Raw genomic sequence first — 15,196 nt, forward strand, 5'->3', positions numbered from 1 at the left:
CTCTCCTCCCAAGTACTGGGATTATAGGTGTGTACCATGGTACATGCCCTGTTTGTTTATAAATTTCAACAGTGGGCTTCACCAAGACATTTATAAAGGCTTTATGGGAAGATGGTGGAGGTTGAGGTATTTTTGGATGAATATGGTATTTTGTAAAGAGAGCTTAGGTGGGTCTTAGGTATCAGTAACTCCTAACTTCATATTCTCCAAAGGTCATTTTTTTACTTTGATCTTCAATGCCATTGAAAGGAATGTGCTATTTGATACCTACTATTCCCAAAGTATGAGTAAAAGTTGTAGTGCACAGATTCTGTGCACTCTTCCCTTGCAAGGACTCAGGTTGAAGGCTTTGCCTGGACATTACCAATGCTTAAAATCAGAGTCAGAATGGAGTGCATGTGGCAGGAGAAGCCCTTGTATTGTGATCACACCTAGGATTACTAGACATTGTATTTGGAAAAATAAGGAAGTTTAAGAACATAAATGCATGCTTAGTTGCAGAAATGTTAGGAATCCATGGCCCCCTCCCTCATCTCCTAGGCATACTTACTTTGCCTAGAGGGGACACAGGCTGAGCATCTGGGGTCTCTATTTTCACAAAGCCCTTGAGGCCAGGACTCCCACCACCCCTTCTCTAATACTATCAGGCTGACTGAAATAAAGGCCCTGTTGGTTTAATCTCAAAAGCCCAGCAGCCAGCTCTGGCTGGCAAGGGCAGACAGGTAGGTGAGGAAGATCAAGTAGCACGGGAACACAAATGATGCCTGTGCTCCTCAGGATCAAATCATGTCAAAATCGTTGTTAATCCTTTTTCCTTTTCACTTGGCAAATACATTTCCTGAGATCCATGGCTTCTTTTCCTCTATAGCTTCGCCCTTTCACGTTTAGGCTATTACTTAAATCACAGTATATGTTTTTCTGGAGGTTTTGAGATGTCAGAACATTTGAATTGATACCCTCTTTCCAGTATCTTTTCATACAAATGAGCCACACTGATACACAATAAAGAATATTTTTATTTGTTTTCCCCTTCCTAAGCTTAGCAAAATAACTCAGATACTGATTTTCTTTAACTTGCGAAAACAGGTCATCCCCCAGAGTCCAGAGATCTCGTACCAGCTTCAGTGCAGGTCTGGCTCGTATGTACTGCCTGTGGTCAGCTGTCTGCTGCAGGGGTGGCTCAATGTATGGTTTTATCAATAGTTTAACATTTTCCTCTAGTATGTGAAAGCTTAATTGAATAGATGAATAAATGAGGATTGCTTTAACAAAATTAAAAGGTAAGAGTCAGTTCCCCCGGAGAAACCATTATGTAGGGGCTCATATCATTGGTTGTGGCTGACTGCAGCCTTTTCAGCAACTCGGTGATATATCTTAGGTACATGTGGTAGCTCTGAATGGACAGGTCAATCAATCTTGTGGACGCGGCAATGAATTTTTCATGGTAATCAGAGAGTTGGTCTGGAAAATCCTGCAGTTTAGATAGGAACTGCTGGTGGTAATCAGAAATGATTTCCTTCACTGCAATGGCCCAGCTTTTAATTGTTTCCTGAGCAGCAGCAGAAAGCTCTGCAACCTTCTCTTTCCCGTTTCCATTGGCATCAGCAAGGATGCTAAAATATTCTTTGATAGCTCTGTGCACAAACTGCTTAACTTGACTTGAGAGTCGGGAAGCAAAGCTAGTAACACCGGGAGCATATTGGGAATGGAAGTCCCTAAGGGCAACTATGAGGTTTTTGATCAGCTCAATTATCTTTTCTTCGAGTTCATAATACTTCACTGTCCAGCCAAGTACACTTGGATCAAAATATTCTTTGCGAAGAGCCTTTATGTATTGATAGAGCTGCTGCAGGTACTGAGGTGCTCCCTGAAGTTTCTCTTGAACAAGTTTATTGAGTTCATCAATATCAGGCCATAGATTTTCCTGGGCAAATGAAATACAGATGCTATAAAATCTGCCAATATCACTAATGATCTCAGTAATTTCCTTCTTCTTTAGGAGTTTAGCTTCACTTTCAATGCTTTGGAAAATGCTTTGTAAAAGCTCTTGAAGGTCACTTAGCATCTCTGTAATCTTGAGAGACTGGAGTTCATTCAATGTCTCTTGGACTTCTTGTGATAACGATTTCAAACTTTCCCTACTCTCCAGAATTATATCGATTACTTTATAGTCCTCTGAATTTAAAGGAACCATGATTATATCAAATTTCTCCACTAGGTGTAGGACATAGGAAAACAGTTTTTCTAACCCATTATGGATATTTGAACATGCCTGGGACAGTATCTTCCCAACTTTGTTCACGGCCATAGAGGAGAGTTCATCTGCAGTGTATGTCCTGTTTTTTCCTGGGAGCTGGAATCTGGTGGATGTCAGGAAATCAATGAACGAGTCAGTGAGATGCTTAGCTGCCACCTCGTAGTCCTGAGTAATTTGTACTAGACTGTCAAGTGCCTTATCCTTGATTCTCTGGGGATTGGCATAGCTCTGTGCCAACAGTTCCTGGTACAGATCCTGGGCATCATCTTTCCACTCCTGGTAGGCTCTCATGGTGCTGTTGGCTGCACCCTGGAACCCCCTATTCATCTCATCAATCTGCCTCATGGCCTCCTGATAGGCTCTCTCAGCACTGGTCTGAAGACTTCTTGTTAGCCTCGAAGAAGCGTCTCTCAGGTTGAGCCCTGTGTACTCCTGGTGGTACTGGTTGACATAATCATAAAAGGCTCCTGTGGCCCTGGGTAAATTGTCTTTCAGAGAACTTAGCAATCTAGAAGCGGCTTCTTCTTCCCAATTAAATTTGATCTGAATTTCCTTGCCAGGTTTCTGGCATCTCCATTTGGTTTTGAATATGTTGAGTCTTCTATCTGTAGAGGACTAAAACCAGAGAGGAAAAAAGAAATAAAGATGAAAAGAACATGTTTTCAATTACTCTGATTATATAACATACTACACTAAAACTTCATTAGCAGTTAAAAGTAAAGATCAGAGGATCTTTCATATTCTGAAGGGGATTTATCTTTCATATGTCAGTTCATGTGTTTGTTTTATGATTAAACAAGTTCACTGCTGTTAATTTTTCCTTCTTACATGCCCCAGAAAAATAAAATTTTTTACTTGGTACTTATCCAGTGATACTTAATAATAAGGCCTTCCTAGGACTGAAAATTAGAAGTGAAGGGGGAAGAGAAGGATAAAGGGATAGGAGGATAAAGAAGAAGGGAAGAGATAAAGGAAAAGGCACATTCAGAGACAGAAGTTGCCAAAAAAGGACAAATCCCAGAGCCTATCCAGAAGAGATCTGGAGTATCAATTTCAGTGTTTCTTCTTCAAGCTGATGACAAACTCCAGTGATAGAACCAAATTAGGTCTCCCCCTCTGGTTATGGTATCTTAGATTTGTCCTTGGAAGAGCTTATAAATGACACAAGAGCAATTTTATATGTCCCATCAAATAATTCTATTATGGGGAAGAATTTTGAAGCTTCAAATACTTCTAGGAAATGTGATTTGAAAAATAAACTCAGCATATGGCAGAGTGTGCCCGTGATTTAGGTGAGGACTCATGACCCTCATCTTTCTGGATTTGCCCAGAAGTAATAAAACAATCCTGCTAATATGATGTCATGTGTGCATCTCATAATTGCATCTCAGTGCCTGTCTTTCATCTAACTTGAGAACTCTCTAGAAAAATTGAATTTAATTAAATATATCTGTCCCAGATCTCTGTTTGCTTCTGGGTAGGTATAAATCACTCTATTGGACTCACCTGAGGGTAGAAATAGACATTCCAGTTTATACTATGATCATCTTCTTTTCCCAAGTCCAGGCCTATAGTACCTATGGCTGGGGAGGCTGCTGAGGAAGAGAGGCTCTCCTCATTTTCTTGGTATTGTAGGTGGAGCTCAGTGAACACTGGGCTGGTGACGTCCAGGTGAGCCTCTCCTTCCCAGGTCCTACAAAGAGAAAGGTGGGTGAGTCATAATGTAAGGAAAACAGAGATGGAAAACATCACAGAGAGCTTTGAAAAGGGGTGAAGTAGCCAGGTGTGGTGGCTCATGCTTGTAATTCTAGCATTTGGGAATCTGAGACAGGGAGATTGTGGTTCTCAGCCTCAGTTACTTAGTGAGGCCCTTGCAACTCAGTGAGACCCTGTTTCAAAATAAAGAAAGAATAAAAAATAGGGCTGAGGTTGTAGCTCAGAGGTAGAATGCATCTGGGTTCCATCCCCAGTACTGCAAAAGAAGAAGAAGAAGAGGGAGGAGGAGGAGGAGGAGGAGGAGGAGGAGGAGGAGGAGGAGGAGGAGAAAAAGAGAAAAAAGAAAAAGAAAAAAGGGGTAAAGTAGTCTAAATTTCATACCAGAGTCCTTTATATTTGCCATCTTCTTTATATTCTACACTGAAGTCACGATGTGCCAGTGTTCCTTTCGTCTTACAGATGAACATGCCATCTTCGACTTTGTGTGTTCCCACAACTGTATTGGAGAGATTTTATATTTTATTAGGTGAATAACTATGTGACACAGATGTTTTCATTGTGAAAGCTGGGATAATGTGTGTGTGTGTGTGTGTGTGTGTGTGTGTGTGTGTGTATTACTGAAGACTGAACCCAGGCCCTTGCACATGCTGGGCAAACAGTCGACCACTGAGTTATATCTTGCTTGATTCCAAACTGGGAGGATTCGATATGGTAACCAAATACATAACTCATATGTTTAAAGCATGAAATATGAAGTTCGTAGTTTTTTTTTTTTTGTAGTACTGGGGTTCCTGGAAACCCTTCTACTTCCGGGCTACACTCTCAGACTGACCTATTTTATACTTTTTTATTTGAAAACAAGGTCTCCTAAGCTAGCATGGCTGGCTGGCTTCAAACCTGCGCGATCCTCTTGTCTCTGCCTCCCAAGCGCGGGGATTACAAGCGTGCGCCACCACGCCCAGCAAGTTCATAGTTCTTTAAACTAAAAAGAAAGATTTATCTTAGCAGTGCTAGAGATCAAACCCAGAGCCTCATGCATGTTAGGCATTCACTCTACCACTGAGCTATACCCACTACCCTACCTATTTTTTTTAATAATATTGTGAGAAGATATCATTTATCCAAGTAATTACAGAAAGATTTATTTTCTTTGAACTTGTTCTTCTTGAATGTTAGTATATTTTCTATAACTTGATCTTTACATATAGGTTATATATGTATCTCCTCTTTTAAATTTTGCTAAGAGTATAATTGTGCCTATAGTCCTGACTAATATATAATTCAACTGGGCATGGTGGCACACACCTATAATCTCACTATTTGGGAGGCTGAGACAGGAAGATCACAAGGTTCAAAGACAGGCTCAGCAATTTAGTGAGACTCTTAACAACCCAGTGAGATCCTGTTTCAAAACAATAATAAAATAGGGCTGAAAGTGTAGCACAGAGGTAAAACGTCCCTGGGTTCAATCTCCAGTGCCATGTTAATACATGTATGATTCTATACTCACACACTCACTGAAAACATATGGTATTTAAGATAGGAGTTGAAATATTCTCTTACCATTTAGGTCATATTCCAGGAACTGTAAGGTGGAGCTACATGTAGAATCCAAGAATGTTTCAATATGACTTGCTTTGTTTTTCAAACTGGCACTCCAAGTGGCATTATACAGGGGAGAGGCCACCCCAAATCGCGCAGTTAGTGTTCCAAAAAAAGGAATAAAAATTCCAGCAGGTACAGAGAACTTCACGGAAGGAATCTCAATTGTCTGCTCAGGTATGCTGATTGTAGGTAACTCGAAGTCTGCAATTTTTTTGGCCATCTTGTTTAGATCCAAAACAAAACTGCCATCTGAAAAACTTTGCTTAAGAGTGATATCGGACACAGTTAACTGAGCTTCAGGTACTGATATCTCAAAAAAGGGAACTGAAGAGTCTTCTGGTTCTGAATATTTTGTTACCACGTCAACTCCGGGGAATTCTACTGTGAGTAGTGTTGGTAGGTTGAGGGAAAATGGTGAAGTACTTAACTTCTTATAGATCTTTATTTCACCAAAGTCAAGTCTGTAGGATGGGATCTGAAGATCTGTAAACGGGATTTGGAATGTAGGTGTGACAAAAACTGAATTTAGATCGTTTAGTTTCAGCCCTGGGATAACAAATTTATCAGCCAGTTCTTGCACAGGGACAGAGAAATGATAGCCATTGCGGTTTTTGGTGTACACAAGAGCAGTTGAAGCTTGAAGATGCTGTCTTCTTTCAGTGCTGGTGGTTACATCCAGCTTTAAGAGGTCCCATAAGCTCTTTTCATACACTGGTAGGATGATATGTTTGAGGTAAGAGAGCTTTCCTTCTATAGATCCTGCAATTTCAAGGCGTGCCTCTTCCTGGTCATTGGAAAGCTGGATATTGTTTTGGAGAGCCCAAAAATGAACCCTGGCCTCGCTTTTCCAGCTAACCTTCTGGTTGTTCATGTTAGCATTCAGGGCCAATTCCTGGCCAAAGTAAGGGATGTTAAAGTGGGAACTAGGCTGACTTGCACGAACCTGAACAAGGGTTGCCACTGTCCATGGGGAGAGTTCCAGGGTGGCTTTGCTTGTATGTTCTCCATGTGTGAAAAAGAGGCCCTCGAGGTGCAGGTGGTTTTTCATATTGTGTTCCCAGATGGCATAGATGCGCCGGAGAGTGGCTTCTCCAGCAAAACTTTCTTTTACTTCAAGGTCCCAGATACCATCAACTTTGGAAGCTCCCTGGAGCTTCACAGAAGACCGAGAGCCCTTGGCATTCAGATAAGTGCTGGCCTCGCTGGCAACAGTTCCTGAATATTCCCGCGAAAGCACCGAACCCTTGATATCTCCTTTGGTAGATGATTCAATGGAGAAGTAAGAGGTGAGGGTTTCTAGGCTGAGCTTGTGGTCAACTGCCCCTTTAGCAGTAGAGTACAGCTTTGAGGAATTAAAATCATACTTCAGTTCAGTGGATGAAGAGAGAGTAGGTTTTGACTTTGTGTTTCCCCTAAGTTCTTGCTTGAAATGCATTCTCAGAATCGGTACGTGGACTTTGGTGGTTGTAGTCAGTGAGGCTTCCAGGTTCTTCTTGGTTAAGCTAATGGTACTGTCATGACTTCCTTCCACAAATTTGTTATTGAGAGACAGAGCGGTGGCTAACTTCAACCCTCTTTTCCTCGTCAAGCTTGAAGTGCCCTCCACTTTGTACTGCAGGGCATCAATGATGAACAAAGAGGAAGAAAGGAAATGAGCGACAATATCTGATTGGTTAAAAAGCCCAACATTAGTATTCAGTGTTATGACACTTGACTTGAAGGAAAAATCATACGTAATATTGCCCATGGCTGGAATGAATATTTCGTTTATGTTACTCAGTTCTTTGAGATCTGGAAGAGAAAGTTTGAGTTGATTCCTAGGGATATGAAGGACTGGCAGCTCAAGGGATGGGAGATTTAACATGTATGAAGGAATAGTGTATCCAGGAATTTGAAATGCCATGGGGAGCTCACTGGGGGATTTTTCACCTTTGTATATATCAAACTTACTTTTTGCTTTATTATAGGATGCATTGAGAAAATCTATTACATTGTCTCTGGCTTCCTCAAAATGCCTGTCCAAGGAATTGACTTTCTGACTGATAAACTTATAGAACGCACCCAAAGGAATTGCAATGGAATGCTTGTCTTTGTTTTTTTTATACTGAGCTTTTACACTTAAATCAAACGATTGCTTTGTTGTTTTCAAGAATTCTTTTAAGCCAGTTTCTTCCCATATGGAGAAATCTTTCAGTGAGGGAGTTGTGAGTGTTGAATAAGGCAGATGAATTTCAGGAAATGTCAAAGGAACAGTTAAGAAATCCAGGTTGGCATCTCCATTGATTTCTACATGGGCTTCTATGCTGTGCTCATCGTTGGCAGCAGAGAAGTTGTGATTGTACTTATATTGATTGAACCTAGCACTTGCTTGCCAACTTGCTTGCTGGGCATGAGGACCAAGAAACACTGCATAATTATTTAGGAAGTCTATCTTCCCAACCAATTTTAATGGAAAACTAATTTTCAAGTTTCCTTCATTATTTGTTGATGCAGTAACTTCAAAGGGTTGGGCTGAAAAGAGAAGAGAATTTTTCAGAGTTCCGATAACTTTTCCATTTAAATGAGCATTGTGGTCACCAGTGACCTCTGCCTTCCCTTCTCCCAGCAGGGCTGTTCCACTGGCGGTTAGAACACTGCGGCCCACATGCTGAGATTCAACTTCAGACTGGATTTCAAATTTAGAAAAGTTGAGAAAGCTGGATTCAGAAATCAACTTTTGGCTTACTCTTAGGTGTTTGCTGTTGATCTTATTGGACCATCTGAAGGAAGTGAGGGGTCCTTCCACAGTGAAGGTAATTTGTGATTCATGTGTTCCCTCATCTGAGAATTTGGGGAAGGCCCATTTCCATGACCCTGTTCCAGACGAAGTCCATGCTATGTGTCCAACTTCTAATAATGTCTTGATATCATGGTTCAGGTTAGCCTTGCTGGAGAAGTCCAGTTTGGGAATGTTCAGTTTGTGGAAGTACTTTGTGTGGCTGTCCAGGGTAAGCTGATCATTTATCTTGATGACCACACCATTATTAAGCTCCAGTGTGTTTTTTTCTGTGTTTAAACTTGCCACCGTGCTTGATTTTCCCTCAAGGGCACCTTCAGAAAATAGTATTTCACTTTCATGCTCTGTTTTCAGGTACCTGCTGGAAAATGTCACTGATTCTTTCAGAATCAGTGGATTAATCTTTGGGTCTGAGAGCTGGACATTTGCTTGAAAATCAAAATTGAGAACTTCTAATTTGGACTGTGCTTTGGCCGTGACGGAAGCTGCAATCTCTGCCTTATGCTCTGAAGTAGTTATATTCTGTAGGTCAGCATTCGCATCTAACGTGAAAAGGGGGGAATGGATTTTCAAAATACCATTCAGTTTGCCAAAAGCAGGTATCTGGACTGTGTGTATCGAGATGTGGGGAAGCTCGAATTCTGGTATGTGAAGGTCAGGAACTTGAAAATCATTAAGGTTGAGATTTGGGATCACGAATTCCGGAATTACGGTTTCTGGTAAATGAAAGTCTGGCAGAGGGAGTTTAGCAAGAGGACTGTCTCCCATCATCAGATCCCCCAGGTACACTTCCGGAACTGGCCACTGCAGCTCACTGCTTAGCATCTGGTCAATGATTCTGATGATCTTTAATTTGATCTCTCTCCAGTCGACTGTGAAGGAAGGCACGTGAAACTTGAAGAGAGTAAATTCTGGTGTGAGAAACCTGGAAGGGATTTTTATGTCTTTTAACTCTTTGAAGTTTATCTGAATGGATGGAATCCTCAAATCTGTCAAGGGGACTACGAAGTCAGGTGTGTGGAAGGTGGCTTCCTGAAGAGCATGAAGACTGACCTCAAAGGCAGGTATGGTCCCGAAGATGGTCTGGATTTCAGGAATGGTCAACCCTTGTTCCACTAGTACTTTCACTTTTTTAGCCCAGTCTTGGATAGAATATTGCTCAGCAAAGTCAGTAAGGTTTTTTGCAGCAAGAATCCACCAATCAGAAATGTAGGTGACAAGTGTACTGTAAACCTGGCTCAACAGAGACAGGTATCGCTCAAGTTCCTGTTGAATGTCCATTTGATAAATTCGGTCTCGTATGTCCTCTAGAATCTCTAGGAGTTTGGGTTTCATGTGCATCAAAGATTCAGAATCCAATGCATCCTGTAGCCAATCGATGAATAAAGTTATTTTGGTGTTCTTTATCTTTTCCAGAGAGACAGAGACCACGGCATTAATATCCTCCACATACAGTTTTAGGGCTTCAGTTTTCTGCGGTAGCTCCAGAGCCTGAATTTCCCCATTGATTCTCTGAGTCACCTCACGAATTTTCTTGTTGGTTTCATCTACGAACTGGTGGTAATCAAATGATCTTAATTTCTTTATCAACATATCAAGCAATCTGTTTATTTCTTCAATGATTTTTTCCAAAGACAATGTTTTAAGCTGTTCGACAGCATCATCAATGGATCCAACCAATTTCTTATGGTAATATTTTATCTCAACCTGTTGTAGGAAATTGCTTAGTGTCTGGACAGTCTCTTTCAGTTTATATTGGTGGGCAAACTCTACTGATTTATTCATTAAAACCTGGATTTGTTGGTCTATTTTGTATTTCTTAATTAACTCATGGACTATGGCTCTAAAGACATTGATTTTCTCAGTTACATCAAAATCTTCAGTAAGATTTATAACAAAGTATCTGACATGTTCAATAGTGTCCTTTATTCTTTGAAATGGAATTGCAGTTCTTAACTGATCTAAAATCACTCTGACATCAGCAGCCTTAACCTGTTGTTTTAACTCTGCAGCAAGGGCCTCAATGTTTATATTCTGAATCTGTGTCTTGAGCTGCTGCAACTTTTCTTGCATCTGAATTCTGATTTGATACCTGGTATCCAAATTTTGAAGCCAGGATGCAGTACTACTTCCAGTTCTATTAAAATCAACGTTTTCAACAAACAAACAAAGATCATGGATTGTCTTTACTAGATTTACATAAATATGATAATGTTCATCAAGCATCTTCCATTTTTCAATGATTTCATCAATAACTTTAACAATAACTGTTTTAAACTCATATAGCTCATAATTGTCTTTAATATACTGATCAAATTGTATCACATATGTCTCAAGTTGAGAGAGTTTTTCATTAAAGTTGATTTTGGCATTATATAACGCAGTCTGTAGATCATTTCCTGTAACTCTATAATTTTCTGCAAAAGCAGCTAGTTTCTCTTGGGCACTGGAAACTTGTCTCTCCCAATTGAGTGAATTCAGATAGTCATTGACTTCCTGTGGGAGTCTGCCCAGGGCTGCTCTGTATTTTCTCACAAATTGATCAATATCAATACGTTTCAGTTCTTTCTGTATGGCTTCCAGTACAGTTATAATCACTATCCGATTTCTCTGCAAATATTCTGGTAGGGTTTTAAAGAATGGGAGATCGATGGTATGAACATCCTGATTCTTATCATACTTTACAGAAGCAACAATTGTGAATTCCTGGGGCTGGTCAACAGCATCTCTCATCTCTAAGGCATCAATGACATTGACGGGCTTACTGAGTAAAAATGGCACTTTCACTGGGGAGTCCAGCACAGTGAGGTCAGTCACGGTTCGCCCACTAAGCTCCACACCAATTTTGTCCTTAGTGTTGTAAGCTTCAAAGTCCTGGTGGTACTCGTTGTTGTTCAGCTGGGTCTTGAGTACCCAGGTGCTCTTCTGCTCAGCGGGAGTAAGTAGGGCACTGACTCTGTGATCAAATGCTGTGCTGATGCTTTCCTCGGGCAGGAGATGGTGACTTGTGGATCCCTTGTAATCATGAGAGAAAGTAAGGGCCAGAGGTTCTGCTTTCAACAGGAATTTGCTATATAGCTGCCCAGTGTGTTCTCCCCAGAGAGCCAGTTTCCCATTGCCATTTGTGTGTGCGTCGATCGCCATGGTAAACGGGGCTATCATAGAGTGGAAAACATTGCTGAAATGCAGCGAGTCTGAGTTATAGTTTGTATTGATGTCGATGGTAGAAGCCAGCCCGGCAATGTCAGTGTTGAGCCGATGGCTAAACTTCATACCCTGGACGCTAGCTACGGTGTCTGCTTTATAACTTGCTGACAAGTCGGCGTAAGAAATGGTGTAGATGTGTTTTATTTCATCATTTTGGTAGGTTCCTTTTAGGTTACCGGCAACATTCACCTTCAGGGGCTCCAGCCGTAATTTGCCACTGCTCGTCAGGTCCAGAGCGTTGTATTTCAGGTCATTGTTTAAAGTAGTGACGAGAGAATAGGGCTGAAGCTGTAAGTTAAAATTTTGCTTATAAGACTTGTCAGAGCTATAAATGTTGTCGAGTTTGGAGGAGAAGTCCAGGGATAAGCCTGCGATGTTCAGACTGTTGGTGTGGTCTAGTTTCATGTCCGCATATGAGCCCATCATGTCATTTGAAAGCTTCAGACCTTCCCGGTTGATTCTGAAGTTGAAAACGTTTTTGCTGTCGACGCCCAGGATCATGGCCTGGTAAGCACTTCCCAGCGACACCTCGGTCAGGGCGGCTTTACCATCCAGGCTGAATTTTGCATTGTGCTCCCTAAAGCGACCATTTGTTGACACTCTCACAGATGCCCCCGAGAGGCCAAGCTCCGCATTCAGCTCGTTCTCCATCAACAAGGGACTGTACTTGAAGTTGGTAGTCGCGCTGGTTGACAGTCCATCTCTGCTGATCCTGAGCGTTGCCTTATGTGCACCATTATTAACCTTGTCTGTGCCCAAGATGTCAGCATTCAGCTCAACACCGTGGGAATTCAGTGACCCAGAAAGCAGGGTGAAGAACCTCAGTGATCTGTAATCGGCCTGATACTCAGAACGTAGCAATGCGTTCTGCCTGGAGATGGTCAGATCCACCTTGTTCGAAGTGGCAAAGTCCTCATACTTCCCACTGCTGTCAGATCTCACAGTCAGCTCGTGGTTCTCATATCTCAGGGAAGCGGTATTTTTAAAGATGCCATCTTGCAGGTCAGAGGTGGAGGTGAGGACCAGGGTTCCATCTTCATACGTTCCTACGATCTGGTTGGTACCCTGGAGGTAGGTGGAGTTAAACCTTAGGTTGGACTGTCCACTTAGCTGACCAGTGGTGTAATCCTTCTGACATGACAGGTCATAGATGCCTTTAGCATAGAACGAAGAGGCTCTGAACTGCCCATCCATCTTGATGTCCCTGATAAACAAATGTTGTTTCCTTTTGGAATCCAAATGGACGGAAGCAGACATCTGTGGTCCCCAGGCACTGGATGCATCAAACGTTAGTAAACCTTTTGAGGCTGGGATGTTTCCGACTTTCTCTGCATGACTGAGTTTCATATTTGAATTTAGAAATTTGTGGCGTAGAGAACCATCGCAGGATAACGTGAATGTATTCCTGTGATCATATGTTGTTTCTCCAGATCCTAACATAAAAAAATCAAAGACATTGGTTAAAGTAAGTAAAAAAAACAATCACTAGTGTCTAAAGTCCTTTAATAATAAGGTCCCACTTATTTAGGTCAGTTGTAATGATGATCTCCTTATGTATAACACAAGTACAAAGCTTGATATTAAAAGGCATTTGTCCCAGAAGCTGTCCCTGACCCCTGCAGACCTTTTTGGGTTCCCTTATTCAGAGCTTCCACTTTACTTTATATTTATACACTCTATCAGAGCACTTCTCTCCTGAATTATAACTGCTGGTATAAAGTCCTAAAAATGAGTGCTTTCTTTCTTAATCATGGAGCAGAATATCAAATATACTATATGTTTGATAAATATTTTTATTAGTTAAATGAATGAAGTAGCAAAGGAAATATCTCTAAGAAAGCCCAAGTCCTTTCCTCTGGGAGGAGGCTCTCCTGTTAGAGCCTGCACTCTTCACCTGAGTGGGGCTCACCTTGCACGCTGTAGGAGAACAGGTCAATCACAGAGTCAGCCTTCATGTGATACCGAGCCTGAAGGCTGAAATAGTCTCTGCTGGTATTGCCACCAGTGTAGGAGGCGGACCAGTTGTACACGTTGCTGTAGACATTGGTGGAAAGGTCCAGAACACCCAAGAGAGGCACCTGCAGCTGATATGACTTGGGAATGGTAAAAGTGGGGACTTGGAACTCTTGAGCCGGCAGGTGGAATCCCACAGGCTTGAAGTTGAGGGCTGGTGTCCTAATAGTCTCCAGCAGCTTCAGGTCTTTAGAAGATTTTCCACCCAAAGGCAAAGGAATCTCAATTTGCACACTGTTCTTGTTCAAGGTATATTTGATCCGGCCATCACTGACAGGAAGAACAAAAGCGATGTTCAGTCATTAAGTCAGACATTAAGAATGCAAAGATCTCTTCATCTGATCTTCCTAGCAATATTGCATCTGTCCCATTCCCAGACTCATGTTGCATTTAACATCCTATAAGATCCCTCTGATCTTTCCTCTACCTGAGACACAAAGTCTTTCAAAACCCTTTCAAAAGTTACCCCTTACCATTACCATCCTACCTGAGCTATCGATAATTTCTCTCATTCTCATTATAAACATAGAATATGTATCTTATAGTGATATCATCCCTTAGACCTAGCTCAAAGAGCAGGTCCTGATTCTGGTTATATAATTAGCTTTTTGTTTATTGGTTGGTGCTTTTCTGGGAAGAAGGACTACACTATCTAGTTTCTATCTCCTCACTGCATCTCATCTACTATCATGGGCTGAGTGGATAGTTGCTACATATTTGTTGAACTGAGCCAAAGAAACTTGATATGTGGAGAAAACACAGGTCTGAGAGTCAGTAAACCTGAGAGTTGCAATGTCCATGGATTGACACTGTTATCTTAGTGAATTAGCTTTTCTGCATCTCAGTGATGTTATCTGCATACTGAGGATAATTGTGCCCTTTCTGCTGACCTCACAGAGTTGGCCATGGATATAAAACGAGAAAAAAAAATCTAAAAGCACTTTGCAATCTTGTCAATTCTATGCACATCCAATGAACTAATATGATAACCCACACACAAAATAAAGTAGGACAGCTGGATTTAATGGCTATGGGCACATCAACTCTTCATTGTATTACTGCAAAAAAGGGCTGGATGCTGTCTGTCCAGGATCCCCAAATCAGCAGGAGGATGACTGATGATCACTAAGACCCCCCCCCCCCCACCACCCAGCTCTTGGGTCTGGAAACACCAGCAATGAAAGAAGGCTCCTGGGCCCTCCATGCTGCTATCCCATTCTCTGGCTCCTGCAGTCTTTGTCCATATGGGTACTCAGATAGAATTCTGCCCTTTCACAACAATCTGGCTTATGAAAACATGCTGCTCAGCCACAGACTGTAGAAAGGCTCATCTGACATAGTCCATCTCTTTTTAAAAAATTAACCTTGAGGCCGGGCGTGGTGGCGCACGCTTGTAATCCCCGCGCTTGGGAGGCAGAGACAGGAGGATCGCACAGGTTCGAAGCCCGCCGCGCGCGCTGGCTTAGGAGACCCTGTTTCCAAATTTAAAAAAATGTAAAAATAGGTCTGGGAGTGTAGCCCAAAGGTAGAAGGGCTTCCAGGAACCCCAGTACCAGCAAAAAAAAATTAACCTTGAGGATAATAAAGAGATAAATCAACTGTAAAATATAGAAATGAATCAA

At 41.7% G+C, this 15,196-nt stretch overlaps 1 protein-coding gene across 1 annotated transcript in view; it reads right to left on the reverse strand.

Annotated features, from left to right (window-relative positions):
• Positions 1-1,273: 1,273 nt before the first annotated feature.
• APOB (apolipoprotein B) overlaps positions 1,274-15,196 on the reverse strand; it is a gene marked incomplete at both ends in the record, with an annotated part of 38,198 nt that continues 24,275 nt past the window's right edge. Inside the window, 5 exons of the mRNA XM_080711327.1 lie at positions 1,274-2,872; positions 3,764-3,950; positions 4,355-4,469; positions 5,537-12,994; positions 13,471-13,844. Coding sequence (XP_080567453.1) covers positions 1,274-2,872; positions 3,764-3,950; positions 4,355-4,469; positions 5,537-12,994; positions 13,471-13,844 — 9,733 coding nt within the window. The remainder of the gene's footprint in view (positions 2,873-3,763; positions 3,951-4,354; positions 4,470-5,536; positions 12,995-13,470; positions 13,845-15,196) is intronic.

Source organism: Muscardinus avellanarius (genome assembly GCF_963383645.1).
Source record: "Muscardinus avellanarius genome assembly, chromosome: 15".
NCBI lineage: Eukaryota > Metazoa > Chordata > Mammalia > Rodentia > Gliridae > Muscardinus > Muscardinus avellanarius.